Source organism: Taudactylus pleione, unplaced genomic scaffold, assembly GCF_031769625.1.
Source record: "Taudactylus pleione unplaced genomic scaffold, aTauple2 ptg000080l, whole genome shotgun sequence".
Classification (NCBI taxonomy): Eukaryota; Metazoa; Chordata; class Amphibia; order Anura; family Myobatrachidae; genus Taudactylus; species Taudactylus pleione.
The window spans coordinates 10,236,879-10,252,405 of NW_028284482.1; the positions used below are offsets into that span (position 1 = coordinate 10,236,879).

The following is a 15,527-nucleotide window of genomic DNA, read 5'->3' on the forward strand; positions in this document are numbered from 1 at the left end:
TTTCCCCCCATAGCACATTGACCCCCCCATAGCACACACTGGCCCTCATTCAGAGCCACTCGCTAGCGGCAGTACGCTCGTTCCGAGCGATGTTCGCACATCTGCGCATGCGTACGGTTTTTAGTACGCATGCGCGAACCAGTCAGTGCGGCCGAAAATCGTTGGTACGCAATATAGCGAGGGCCTGCTATTTTGAGTTACAGAATGAGGCGTATGTGGGTGGTAACAGGGGAAGGTGCTTGAAAACGGGGAGTGGAGATCCGAACGCAGGCGTGCTTAAAGGTCAAAACGGGCGTTTTAAGGGAGTGCATAATTAATACAGCAGCGTCATTGACCACGTCACTTGGTTTTTTTTAACTCAGAACTGCTCGCAAAATAGCGGTTGAAAACACCAACCACAAGAATAGCGAGCAGTTCATACGCTGTACGATGTACTCGATTAATCTAATAAATAGCGGACATGACGTATGGTGCGTGCGGCCAGGGGGCGTTTTTATCAAAAAAACGAGCGTATGTTTTGCTCGCTCGTTCAGACTTAGAGGTGTGAACAGACTGCAATTTGCGAACGGATCATTTGAATAGCCACCCCTTGTTTTTGAACGAACGACCACAAATAGCGAACGGCTCTGAATCAGGCCCACTGACCCAGTTACTGCTCACCTCACAGCACCACATACTACCCCCTTCACTGCCCCCTCACAGCACCACATACTGCCGCCTCACAGCACTACATACTGCCCCCTTCACTTCCTGTCTCACAGCACAGAACCTCTCTCCCCTCTCAGCACCCCTTTCCCCTCACAGCACCCCTCTCTACTCACAGCACAGACCCCTTTCACCTCTAAGCACCCCTCTCTACTCAAAGCACAAACCCCCTCCCCCTCACAGCAGAACCCTCTCCCCTCACAGCACAGAAGCCCTGTCTACTCACAGCACAGACCCCACTCAGCACAGACCCTCTCCCCTCAGCATCCCTCTCTCCTCACGTGATGACATCACGTCGCATAACTGAGCAGGGCCAAGCCTCCTGAAAGCGCAGGGAGAGGGGGTCCAAGTGAGTGACTCACTGGCACTCTACACATATCCTGTCTAATGATTGAGCCGGCCAGGCTTGCAACTCTGCTTCCTCCCATGCTGTTGCTACCAGACTCAGAACTGGATAAAGGGAGCACTTAATGCGGCCGGCGGTCATACATACTGATTCCTATTCAAGCACTTGAGAGAGAATTATATCACAATTAGTTGGTGAATATTAATATTATATATATATATATATATATATATGTGTGTGTGTGTGTGTGTGTGTGTGTGTGTGTATATATATATATATATAGCATATAGGTATCCTGTACAAAGGAAGAGGCTGCACTCCACAGACTTTTAAAATAGTATAAATCTGTATTAATAGTTACCAATATTTCAAGACCTCTATGGGTCTTTTCCTCAGGGTACAGATTTACACTAATTTAAAAGTATGTGGAGTGATGCTTCTTTCTATCTACAGGATACCTATATGCTTCTACTAAAGTAGGATGGCAGCCCGGCTTACTGTTTCTTTTCCAGAGTGCCAAACTTCACACATTGGCAGGGATGTACTAAATGGGACAATGTGGTAAAACCCCAGAAACGGGGGTTTTACCCAATTTTCCATATATACTAAGCACATCGTCCCAGTGGGTAACGCCACCTTCAGGTGGCATTACCCAATAGAAGCCTATGGGCTTCTTACTGGGACGCTGACCCTGACAGGGATCCGATCGGATCCTTCCCATCACCCCCTGCGCCCTTCTGTGAATGCGCAGAGAGATGCCAGAGGGACTTCTGGGTGTTAAACCCGGAAGTACCTCTGTCTGGGGGCATCGCAAAGGACACCTCTTATCAGGAGAGCTGTCCTTTGTGATGTAAATAAAATTTCTAGGTACATACCGTGATAATCAACTGCGGTATGTACCCGAAGAGAGGCGGGATGTACCGCATCACGGATGCATTGCTTAGTACTGTACAGCCCGCCCACAGAGAGAGAGCACATATGTTGTTCAGCACTAACACTGCGTAGTGGCTGACGTTGCTCAGGATCAGGTATATATATACTGTGTGTGTATATATATATATATATATATATATATATACACAGTATATGTTGCCTTGACAAGAGGACCGAAGTGTCCTGAAACGTTGGCTAGATGAATGAATAATATACAGTCAGGTGCTTAAATATTGGGACATTGACAGAATTTTCATATTTTGGCCTCTAATTTCAAAGCCATTGTGGTGGTGAATAAACAAACAATATGTGCTTTAACTGCAGACTTTCAGACTTAATTTGAGGGTAATTACATCCAAATCAGGTGAACAGTGTAGGAATTACAACGGTTTCTATATGTGCCTCCCACATTTTAAGGGGCCAAAAGTAATGGGACTATAAACTCAAAAGCTATTTCATGGACAGGTGTGGGCTATTCCCTCATTATTTCATTATCAATTAAGCAGGTAAAAGGTCTGGAGTTGATTCTAGGTGTGACATTTGCATTTGGAATCAGTTGCTGACGACTCTCAATATGAGATCCAAAGAGCTGTCACTATCAGTGAAGCAAGCCATCATTAGGCTGAAACATCAAAACAAACCCATCAGAGAGATAGCAAAAACATTAGGTGTGGCCAAATCAACTGTTTGGAACATTCTTAAAAAGAAAGAACGCACCGGAGAGCTCAGAAGACCCAGAAGACCACGGAAAACAACTGTGGAGGATGACAGAAGAATTATTTCCCTGGTGAAGAAAATCCCCTTCACAACAGTTGGCCAAATCAAGAACACTCTCCAGGAGGTAGGTGTATATGTATCAAAGTCAACAATCAAGAGAAGACTTCACAAGAGTGAATATAGAGGGTTCACCACAAGATGTAAACCATTGGTGAGCCACAAAAACAGGAAGACCAGATTAGAGTTTGCCAAACAACATCTATAAAAGCCATTACAGTTCTGGAACAACATCCTATGGACAGATGAGAAAAAGATCAACTTGTACCAGAGTGATGGGAAGAGAAGAGTATGGAGAAGGAAAGGAACTCCTCATTATCCAAAACATACCACCTCATCAGTGAAGCATGGTGGTGGTAGTGTCATGGCATGGGCATGTATGGCTGCCAATGGAACTGGTTCCCTTGTATTTATTGGTGATGTGACTGCTGACAAAAGCAGCAGAATGAATTCTGAAGAGTTTCGAGCAATATTATATGCTCATATTCAGTCAAATGCTTCAGAACTCATTGGATGGCGCTTCACAGTGCAGATGGACAATGACCCGAAGCATACTGCAAAAACAAGCAAAGAGTTTTTTATGGCTAAAAGGTGGAATGTTATGCAATGGCCAAGTCAATCCCCTGACCTGAATCCAATTGAGCATGCATTTCACTTGATGAAGACAAAACTGAAGGGAAAATGCCCCAAGAACAAGCAGGAACTGAAGACATTTGCAGTAGAGGCCTTATATTTTTACACTAATTTTACACAATCAACCCGGCACCCACCACCCAGGTGTGCCGGGGATAGCCCTGGGCTTTCAGCCTAGGCCTGGGGTGCCCTGCAGAGGGGGACCCCTTTATTGGGGGGGTCCCCAACTCCCCAGGGATCCCCGGCCTGGGCTGACCAGCATTCAGGGGTAATGCTTTAGTCGGGGGACCCGGTGATAGGGTTTCCCTGGCTGTGGCATTACCCCCCGTGCTGGTTATGGAAATTACAGGGGAACACTACGCATTTTTTCCCCTGTATTTCCAGAACCAGGACTGGCTATGAAAAGTCAGAGGCTGGTTGTGCTTTTAGGGGGGAACCCCACGGAACTTTTTTTTAAATTACCACTTAAGCATTTTACACTAAGATACATGCATACATCTCACTGATGAAAGCATTCGTCTGTTTCAATCAGACCTGCTCATGCTAAAAAAGAGCATGAAGCAGGTCTATGCATTTGGGGATTTGAATTTCGAATTTGGAGTGGGATTTGGTGTTCAATTTGTACATGAACATGAAAAATCGAACATCAAATCCCTTCTTAAAATTAAACAAAATGGAATTTGATTTGAAAATCGAATGCAAAATAGAATCTTAGTAAATTTGAGATTTTGCTGTTCGATTTCAGTTGATTTAAGAGATTTATAAAAATGAATCCCAAATCGAACTTTAGTAAATTTACCCCCAGGTGTTGCCACAGATGTCAACTGGCCAATCTCCTCAGGCTGGTCAGGGTCGTCGGGCATAGCTGTGCCAGATGCCCTTAGTTGGGTTGTGATGCGCCATACAAAGTTATGCAGGACACAGCAGGCCAAGACCACTCAGTCAATTTTGTCCACACGCACGTTTATTGAGGTGTGGGAAAATGCAGAAGCGGTTACTGAGAATCCCAAACTCATTTTCCACAATATGGCGTGCCCTGGAATGCCTGTAATAGTAGATCTGCTTCTCTCTGGTGAGGCCCATTTGTGCATATGGCTTCAAGATATTCTCGTGTAATGTGAAAGCCTCATCAACCACAAAGTCAAAGTTTAGGCCATGCTTCGTTTCCTCTACTGTCGGTAACTTGAGGGTCTTGGAGGTGAGCCTCTGGTAGAATGCCATCTCTTTGAACGACCCACCATCCGAAGCATGGCCATTCTTGCCAACATCCACAAACACAAATTGGTAACTGGCATTCACCACCGCCATGAGAACGATGCTGAAGTACCCCTTATAGTTATAATAGTAGGATCCGTTGTTGGCAGGTGGGGTGATGCAAATATATTTCCCATTGATGGCCCCCCCACAGTTATGGAGATTCCAACGCTGTTCTACCTCTTCAGAGATGGTTTTACACTCATCCACGGTTGTAGGAAACTAGAAAAAGATGAAAATATTGGTTAAAACATGAACGTCAATTTTTGGATTATATTTTCTCTACAGACTCCCACCCAAGAACTGGATTTGTTTGGGGACTCCTAACTTGAGTCTGATTGGAGAAAGTGAGGGGGATATATCACTTTTTCCATGCCCATCAGCAACTGCTACCACCCAGGAAAAAAAGCGTTGGCAGGGAAGAAACTAGCCACAGACCACACAGCCTGTAGATGACTTCTTGAGGAAGGCTGAAGAGGTCTTAAGAAGGCCCCCCGACCACTTTGATCACCTTACTTCCCACATAAATAGCTCCATGAGGCAAATGAGGCCGGACATGCAGCTTGAATTTCAGCATCTGCTGTATGATTTGGAGATCAGGGTGCTCAGAAATAATTTGTCTCTGGCCACCTACATCGCTGACCCTCATCCCTACCCACCTACCCCTCCCGCCTCTGTGATGCCTCTCACCCAGTCACAGCCTACTCCCCCACCCACTCACCCATCTGCCTAAAGCCAGGCTATTTATAGTGCCCTTTTGGAATCTGAGGATTAGGTTCCTGGGTTTTACAACCTTTAACAGTTTTATTTTATGTTTTTATACAATTATCAACAAGTTTTATCTTTCCCAATAGCTACTCTATGGTATGGTATGGTGACGATTCTGATTGGACACGGTTACTAAACACATGGCATAAGGACAGATTGTTGGAAGCCGGGGCCACAATCTGTACTTGCGCTATGTGTTTCTTGGCCTATTCAATTCAATGTCTGACCAACTATATATTATAGAGCAGCATAGCTATTGGGACTGATAAAACTTGTTGATAATTGCCTTTTACATTATTAATGTAAAAAAAATATGCATTTTCAGAGTTGTTTTTTTCCATGTTTGGAATGCCAATTTTATAGTATTGACATAAAGACAGCTTTATTACATGCAGCCATGTTGGCAGCAAATTTTACATTTTTAAAGTGTTTTTACACTTGTTTTCTACATTTCCTAAAAAAACCTAAAAAATTAACTTTTTTCTTTCTAAGGAAATTAATGTATAGTGTGTTTTTTCTTACCTTGCAAAACTGGTACTGCAGACCTTGCAGGTCTCTGGGATGATGACGCCCAAAGCCTGAGGGGGGGAGATAAGGAACCCAAACCTCAGGTCAGCCAGGGATCTTCCTGTAGCCAGGTACCTCAGGGTAGTCACCAGCCTCTCCTCAGCAAGGATGGCCCTCCACAGCTTAGTATCCTGCCTCCGGATATAGGGGTCACCAGATGCAGCAACTCCTGGAAGGTGGCATCATCCATGCGCAGGAAGTTGCGGTAGTCATCCGGATTGTTCTCCCGAATCTCCATCAGCAGCTACATGTGAGAGTGAGTATCCCTCTGCAGCAGCCACTCCTTCGTCCAGCATGCTCTCCTACTTTGCTGGGCCCTCTCCTTCACCACCTTAGCCCCTGCATAGGCTATCAAAACTCTATAGCGATAGGGATCTATCACCACAGAATGCAGGATAGAATGTAGTATAGAACACACTTTATTAAAGGCAAGCCAAAAACAAAGCAGAGCACAATGGCAATGTACAGCGTTCAGCAGGTATTAACCAAGCCTCACTAGTCAAAGAGCATAGATCTAAAATGGTGCCTGCTTTATATACCTCCTAGCTAGGCCAGACCATTATTAAAATTTTGCTGAAATCTTGAAGATCATTGTCAGGTGTTTGGTAAGCCAACAATATATCGTGTACGATCTAATGATTTGCAAATCGTTAAGGACGCACAATAGATCGTTGGTCAGATTGGACACTTTTTAGCACCATATCGTGCTCTAGGGAAATCGCTCTTGATATCTCATTGTGAGCACATCATCTAGTGTGTACGCACCTTAAACCTATGGAGGCTCCAGGTGCAGGAGGGAGATCTTTCGATCTCTCTCTCTCGCAGCACCCGGCCGACTCCAGAAGCTGACCTGTGCACATGCGCAGTGTCAGCTTCCCCTGGAGAAGTCTTTCACTTTTGTGAAAGACTTCTTCTAAATGCCGTGGATATAACTTCCCATTTGTGCATAGCGGGAATATTTTCATTAAAAATGAAAATTTCCCCGGCGATATGGATTGATATTATTACTACACTAGTTAGCAGCCCATCAAAATGACAGGACATTGTCGCATCTGCAAAAAGTACCATTTGAGCGCCTGAAAGAGGTCACTGTTTTGTAATTTCTGCTTAGCAGCTCGAGGGGCTGCGAGTAGAATGTCAGCAGCTGTGCGTTCCCTAAGGGAGCAAAAAGTGTATTTCGCTGTCTTTTGTATAGTGTTGCCTCCTTGTATAGTGCTGCCCCCTATATGGTGCTGTCCATCTAATAGACCTGTCCTCTGTATAGCGCTGCCCCTCGTATGGTATTGCCTCCCTTGTATAGTGTTGCCTCCCTGTACAGTGCTGTCCCCTGTACTGTGCTGTCCACCTAATATGCCTGTCCTTGCGCCTCTTGAACGGAGCAACAATTGCATTGCTCTGTTGGGTGCCATCTAGTGGCCGCCGGGGCGCAACACACTTGAATTCCCCCCATAGAGATGAGGAGTAGCGTTAGCCTGAACATTGTCACGGCCACGAAAAGTCCCGCTCAAACGGGTCACTTTTCAGTCATTTCTGCTCGCCAACTCGAGGGGCTGCGAGTATAAATGTCAGTGCTGGTGCACAACACAGTTGAATTCCCCCCATAGAGGTGAGGAGCAGCGTTATCCTTTTATATAGATAGATCCTTTGTTCCTTAATATTCAATGATAATTTTCATGCTGCTTGTGAAGAGTGCATATATCATATGTATTATTCCTTGGCGTGGTTTGACTGTGGCTAGATCATAAAACTCTAAGGGCCAAATGTAATACGGTGAGAATTTAGTAAATGTGAGAGTTTAGCAGTAAACTCTCACATTGGTTGAGTTTTGTCTTCAAAATGGGAAAACACGCGAGTTTGCATGTTCTTGGAGTCTATTACATTGGGCGAGTTTACATAGTGTGAGCGTCTACTACTAAACCCTCACATTTTCTAAACTCTCATCCCATTACATTTGGCCCTAAAACTCCCTTGGACTAAACTATCCCTCTCATCAAACTTTGTTGAACAAACTGCAACTTTCTCTATTATATAACTGTAGAGCGCCTGCTGATTATCTCCCGCTACTGACAGTTCCCACGTGGGAACTGTCAGTAGCCGGAGCCATTCAGTGGCCGCTCTACAGTTAGCGTGGCCGCTGATATAGGGGGGACCTACACAATTTTTTCTCCCCTATATTTAAAACCAGGTCTGGCCCTGCAGCTTGGTGTTGGTTTCTAAATTACGGTGGAACCCTACACATTTTGTTCCCCGTAATTTTAGAAACCAGGACAGGCTGGCAAGTCCGGGGCTGGTTAAGCTTTAGGGAGGGGGCCCTATGTCATTTAAAAAAAACAAAAAACTTTTAATCCGTTTTTTTACAGGTACAACACAAGCAGCTTACAAATATCTCACTGATATGTGCAGGCTGCTTGCTCAGGAGAGTTTTGCAGAGAAGACACTGCAATCTCGGGTGAATCATCTCCTGCAAAACCTGCTACTTGGGAGAGAAATCTCGTTCTGCTTCACCATCAGCCATCTCACTCTCAGCTAAAGTCACTTCTTTGTAAATTTGCGAGTCTCAAGAGCTTCAAATCACCTGAGTTTAGGTGAAGCTAATCGAGTTGAAAAAAAAAGCAAACTCTCCCAGACTCGATTCTTAGTAAATTTACACCTTAATATAATATAAACAGATAATGGAATGGTTAGCATTACTGCCTCACAGCACTGAGGTCGTGGGTTCAATTCCTACAACTGCCCTAACTGTGTGGAGTTTGTATATCCTCCCTGTGTCTGCGTGGGTTTCCACCGGGTACTCCGGTTTCCTCCCACACTCCAAAAATATACTGGTAGGTTAATTCGTAACATAAATTAACCCTATTGTGTATATATGTGGTAGGGTAAGCTTCACTGGGGGGAGTCGGTATGCTATACAGGCGGACAGGATACCGGCGGTGAGAAGACTGACAGCGGCATCCCGATGGTGAAGATCCCGAGAGGGGCAGGTAAGTAACCTAATTCTCCCCCTAACCCTCCCCTGGTGATGCCTGAACCTAACCCCCCGTTCCCGCACCCTAAACCTAATTCTCCCTGGGAGGTGCCTAACCCTAACCTCCCCCTGGTGGTGACTAACCCTAACCCCCCCTCCCCAGCAGCCTTACTCTAACCATCCCCGGTCCCTAAACCTAACCTGCTCATCCCTGGTCTAACCCTAAGCCTAACCTGCATACTTACCTTCAGGATGCCGGCAGTCGGGATGCCGACATCGGTATCTTGATCCCTTCGAGATGCCGGCATTGGCATTTTTACGAGTGACGGGATTCCAGTGTCCGGCATCCCGTCCGCCAGCATCTTGCATGTGTGCTATATAATCCTGATGTCCGGCATCCCGTCCGCCGGCATCTTGCGCGTGTCACAAACCATGCTAGAGACCTCCGTCAGAGACCCCTGCTTTCAGGGGAATCCAGAGTGGGACCTATGCCAGAAGGTGGTTCCTTGCATCCCCGCTGTTGCCTAGCTGTTCCTGCTGCCTCTCCATGCACTTCCTGTGCTTCTGCATGCCAGACCTCCGGATCATGGGCGCGGCCATCTTGGATCAGGTCGGGTGATCCAACCCCATCCAGTCAGCAGCGCTCTCCAGTGACTCCAGCCAATCACTATCCGGCCAGGGGTATAAAAGCCCTTCCCTGACTCTGTCTCATTGCCAGTACAATAGTGCTCTTGCTCTAGCCAGACCTATGCTTCTGAGCCCTGCTGTTTCCAGTTCCAGTTCACCTGTGACTCTGTTCCTGTGTACTCCAGCCGGGAGTACTCCTGCCCAATCCAGCACACTCCACCCCGGAGTTCTATTTCAAGTGCTCACCCAATCCAGCACACTCCATCCCGGAGTTCTATTCCAAGTGCTCACCCAATCCAGCAGACTCCATCCCGGAGTTCTATTTCAAGTGCTCACCCAATCCAGCACATTCCATCCCGGAGTTCTATTCCAAGTGCTCGCCCAATCCAGCACACTCCATCCAGGAGATATATTCTACTCTGCTACAGTATTCAACTCATCTACAAGTTCTACAGTATTTAACCCTGCAATTCTCCTCCACAGTACCCCCTGAAACCTCAGAGACTTTTTGTGTTTGTTTTAAGTATCTGCAGTTGTGCATCTCTGCACCAAGGACTTTATTTACCATCACTCAGTTAGTCCTCCTTCATCTGTATGTTAAAGAATTACATTAAACCATCTAAATTCAAACTCCCTTCTGGTCCAGGTGTCTCTGTCACTCAACTCAGCTCGGGTCCACCCCTTCCAAATTCCCAGCAAGTGACAGCGTGTGTGCTATATAAATAACTGGTAATAATAATTAGGAAAAAATCGTGTTAATATTTGCAATAACATGTATAAAATTTGGTGAAACAGCTTTTTATATAGTCCCCAGGGCAGACCTGACAGACTTGCCAATGACTAGACAAATGCTGACAAACCGAAACAATTCCGATAACACCAGGTGTGGACCGTACACACTACACAATAAATGCTTAGTTTCAAATAATCACCTGGACTTCAAATTGTTGACGTGATTTTCTTTATGCAGGATAGGGACGATCTCCCTACACACTACAAATTCCGAATGATGCCATTGTGACGGATCTGACAACGTGTGCAGCTATGTCGGTGACAGATCCGATGAGTTAACAACTGACCTTCGGGCCCTGGTGCAAAGCACACAAACAATTTTCGGGCTAACGACCTAATACCTGACAGGTCAGCCGAGAATTGTGTAGTATAGTATGTATAGTGTGTACCCAGCTTAAGATACCTGTATCAAGAGATTATGAAAAGCAGCAACAAGGTGGAGTGTGCTCTGTGTTGACAAGGGCTGAATAGCTGCTTCCATATCTGTCAGGATCTGACTTTCCTTTTCTGGAAGCATGGCGACAACAGGCGAGAATTTCTGTCTCAGCAATGATTTAAGTAGCTGAAGAAGGCTAACTGCAATGCAAATTAAATACAAACTGTAGAGGTTAACGGAATAATCATTTTATTAAAACAAAATTCTAGTATTCTTGGTATATTACATTGGAAAATAAACATACAATTCCATAGCAATATATTACATCACAAATTAAATAACCCAAATTTGAATTAAACATTCTTATTTGGACAACAGTGAATTGAAGGGGTTGATGCACATATTATTTAACTGTTAGCATTGAAATTACCAGATAAAGGTGAAATGTTGTCATTGGCAGTTTTATAGTGTTTGCAATAGACATTGGGCCTGATTCAGCAAGGATCGCAACTGCTAATACACACGCAAATGGCCGATTGTTTACAATGTTTAATGTATTGTTTATATGTTTCTTTAATATTTTGCCTACCACATTTGGGTTAATACGACCTTACAAATGTTTGTCAGATACATGTGGTATCTATGTTAGTCTTTTTATACTCAATTCATTCTAGTAATCAATTCATTTTAGTATTAAAAGTTATGTTTTATGTGATTTTGTCTATTAGAGTGCACCCTTCTAGAGTTCTTGGGTTAAAGTTCTAGGATTGACACCCTATTTTTTTCTGATTCCAGTGTCAGAGTACTTGAAGTGATTGAGGTGGTAGAGTCCCAAGGCTATAGTTGGTAAGCACTGTAGTTAGATATATGTATTGTATTCCTTACATAATAATGTCATATACGCATGCTCTTTTTCTTCCTAATTTCCTTACTTTTGGACTGGATGATGCTACAAGAGTGGAGCTGCACCTGACACTACGATATGAAAGAGCTTCTCATTATTTCCTTTGTATATAGTTCTTTGGGCCATAGAACTATATTACCCCCTTTGTCAGATGGTTTGATTACGATATGATTCCATCCTTTTATCTCTTTGAGGGCTTCTTTCTCTTGTTGGTAGTATTCCATTGGAGCTGTGGAAATTGATTTACCATACCCAAAAATGTATCCAAATCCTTGGATACCATTTCTGTAAAAATTTGGACTGCTGGGGAAATGTTATCTTGAGGGTAAAAGGATGATTTCCTTTTACATTGTGGTCTGATGGTACTCCTTGTATCTGAAAAAGTGGGAGGAATTCCATCATCCAGTTCCTCAAGAATACTGATGGCTATCATATCTTGTTCTGTATTTAGATGTACAGTATTATCCATTTCAGTAGTGTCTACAGTTTGACTTGAAAATTATTTTTTTAGGAGCAATTTCCTAGTGAATAATCATTGTTATACATGTTTAATGTTGCATTGTTTATATGTTTCTTTAATATTTTGCCTACCACATTTGGGTTAATACAACCTTACAAATATTTGTCAGATACATGTGGTACCTATGTTAGTATTTTTATACTCAATTCATTCTAGTATTAAAAGTTATGTTTTATGTGATTTTGTCTATTAGAGTGCACCCTTCTTGGGTTGAAGTTCTAGGACTGACACCCTATTTTTTTCTGATTCCAGTGTCAGAGTACTTGAAGTGATTGAGATGGTAGAGTCCCAAGGCTATAGTTGGTAAGCACTGTAGTTAGATATATGTATTGTATTCCTTACATAATAATGTAATATACGCATGCTCTTTTTCTTCCTAATTTCCTTACTTTTGGACTGGATGATGCTACAAGAGTGGAGCTGCACCTGACACTACGATATGAAAGAGCTTCTCATTATTTCCTTTGTATATAGTTGACCTGAAGCAAACGAGAATTCTCTCCCGAGTTTATTGGGGGGTCCCCATCACTCCTGGGAGTTGCAAAAAATTGGAAAACTCTCCAGAGAATCAGGGCTGGATTATAGGTGGGGAGGTCGTCCAGGGGCACCCACACATTGGGGGACCCACTCTGCCACAAAAATTCCGGGCCACCCTGGACCCTCTGTAGCCGACTCCCGGTCCCGGACGGCAGCATACAGCACTGCAGTGACAGCACACTCCATCACTGATACATTACACAGTGGCAGACGATGGACACCCCGCCCACTGACATAATGCCGCGATTCGCGGGTGTATTGGCAGGGGACATAGAGGTAGGGAAATATGTATGTGCTCTCTGACTGTCCCTTCCTCCCTCCCCCTCTCTCTCTAACCCTCTTATGACTTCTCTCTCTATCTTCCTCCCTATCCCTCCGACTCTATCTCTCTTTCCCTCAATCTATCTCGTTCTCTCTCCCTCCCTCTCTTTCTCTATCTCACTCTATTCCCTCTCCCTCTCTATGAGCGACATGTACTAAAGGGAAAAATGGTGTAAAACCCCTGAAAATGCAGTTTTTCCGCATTCCACATATGTACAAAGCACCGGAATGCTTTGTCCGAATGGGTAACACCATATTCAGGTGGCGTTACCCCATAGAAGCTTATGGGCTTTTTATTGGGATGCTCCCTCTTGGGAGGGATCCGATCGGATCCCTCCCATCACCCCCCAAGGCCCGCGACCTTCTGCATATTCGCAGAAGGACACCAGTAATCAACTGCGGTATGTACCCGAAGACAGGTGGAATGTCCCGCATCGCAGAAGCGATGCTTAGTACATCCCGCCCTATATCTTACTTCCTCCTCTCTCTCTATCTGCCTCCCTCCCTCCTCTCTTTCTTTTTCTCTCTCTAACTCAAAATCCTGCGTTTGCCCCTACCAGTGTACTAGATCATGTACGCTATGCTGGTGGGAGTCAGTTCCCAGCAGTGCTGCGGACATGAAGTAGTATACTGCGATCCGTGCCGGTCAGTGGAGAGTCCAGAGACAAGGGGCATAGTAGTCATTGTGTGGGGCCATAGCAACTTTATCGATGGGGCTCCCACAACTTAGTTACCCCGTGGCTCCCACAAGCCTTAATCCGGCCCTGCAGAGAATGGAAACTCGACCAAACTAGATTCATAGTAAATTTACCCCTCCCATGGAAAAATTATCATTTAACCACTTAATTTTATTTATTTGCCCACACCAAACGGGAAATGCGAATAGCCCTAGTGTTTAGGCTCCTAATGCTTTTTGTCCCCACAGTTTTACCAATGACAGCCTAGGCTGGCTCCACTAAAGTTGTCATTAATTTTGGGGATGAGAACACTCAGGCCCGTATTCAATTAGCGGCGAAAAGCCGTAATCTGAGAAAAAGTATCGCGGATGACGTCATTTCGCCAGGCGGAAACTTTTCACCGTATTCAATTGCAAAGACTTTTCTCGTACGCGGAAAGTCAATGCAATGTAATAGGAGAAAAAGTTTTGCCTATGAAAACCCGGTGGAAAAAAGTGCAGAATTGCGGTTTTGGGGTGCAAAGGTGCGGAAACCACTCTGCATCCTTTGGACAGAGCCCCACAGGATAACTGCGTCAAGAAAAAAAAATAGGAACATACCAAATAAGCACTTTGAAAATGGGGGCGAAAAAGTACAAAGTGGGGACACAAACGCAAATACTATCGAAATAGACTTTTTGGGGGTCTGATAGTATGGGGGAGGTGTTTTTTTAATTGCAGGTGTTTGCTGAAGATACGTTTTTTGCAGCACTTAAAAGTTGACTTTAGCGATTTTTAACTATGCTTGCACCAATTTTCATGTACCCCAAATTTGACAGGACTACTTATTTTCCCCCAAAAAAACTGCATAATGCTATTCTACAGCACTTGGGCAAAGGAGCAAATGACAGCACTTAAGTACCCCAAATAGCTTCAGTAGGGCTAATCGGGGACATCTACATTGATCCCCAGTGTTAGTGCATCTTTCAGGGGGTGTCAGGCTGATTTCCCCAATTCTGCCAACACTATTCGCCTGTTAGACTTTTGCCGGGATGCGTTTTCGTGTCCTTTGGAATTGAATACGGTGAATAGTGGGGGTGCGCACGATAAGTTTCCGTGACTAAAACACGTGAAGCTGTCAAAATGTGGCATGCGAAAAAGTATCACGGGTGCGAAACTAATTGTATATGGCCCTCACTTCTTTCTCTTTTGTTTATTTATTTATTTTTTTTAAAGCCAATGCAAGGTCCTACAGCATGAATCTTGCACCAGAGGGGAAGCAGAGATAATACAGTATATACTCCTACTTCCGCCCCTACATTCCTTATGAGTAGCATGAACAATCCTTTACTGTACCCGGGCTACGCCAGCCGGCCTCTACCCCTGCATACAGACTGAGATGTACCCCATTTTTCTGCACACATTTAGTACAGAAAAGTGCATTTTTTTTTTTGTTTTGTTTTGGCTTTTGTCAAACTCTACATAAGCCCCTACATTTGTTTTCAGCAGGATAACAACTAGAGATGTGTAGGTCCACTTTGGTGAACCGAGTCAAACCAAGTACCGGTTTGGATCTTCCCGTGGTTTGGAACTCGGATTTAAAAACCAAATTTGAGTTTTGGATTGCACTACAGGTTAAAATAGCATCATTTTAGCTGTTTTGTTTTTTTATTTTATTTAAAAAAAAAATTCAGATCCAAAACCGAAACCAAAACAGGGTGGTTTTGCAAAACCAAAATACAAAGATGAATCCGGATCCAAAACTAAAACACGGGGGTCGGCGCATATCTCTAGTAAAAACACTCAAAGAAAAAACACAACTAGGCGCTAATCTTAATTGGGAACAATTA

General features: G+C 44.2%; 1 protein-coding gene across 1 annotated transcript in view; it reads right to left on the reverse strand.

Moving 5' to 3' along the window:
• The window catches only part of MEI1 (meiotic double-stranded break formation protein 1), a 464,883-nt gene that overhangs the window by 58,329 nt on the left and 391,027 nt on the right, over nucleotides 1-15,527 (reverse strand). The window contains exon 26 of the mRNA XM_088468098.1: nucleotides 10,768-10,940. Within this exon, the coding sequence (XP_088324224.1) occupies nucleotides 10,768-10,940 (173 nt within the window). The remainder of the gene's footprint in view (nucleotides 1-10,767; nucleotides 10,941-15,527) is intronic.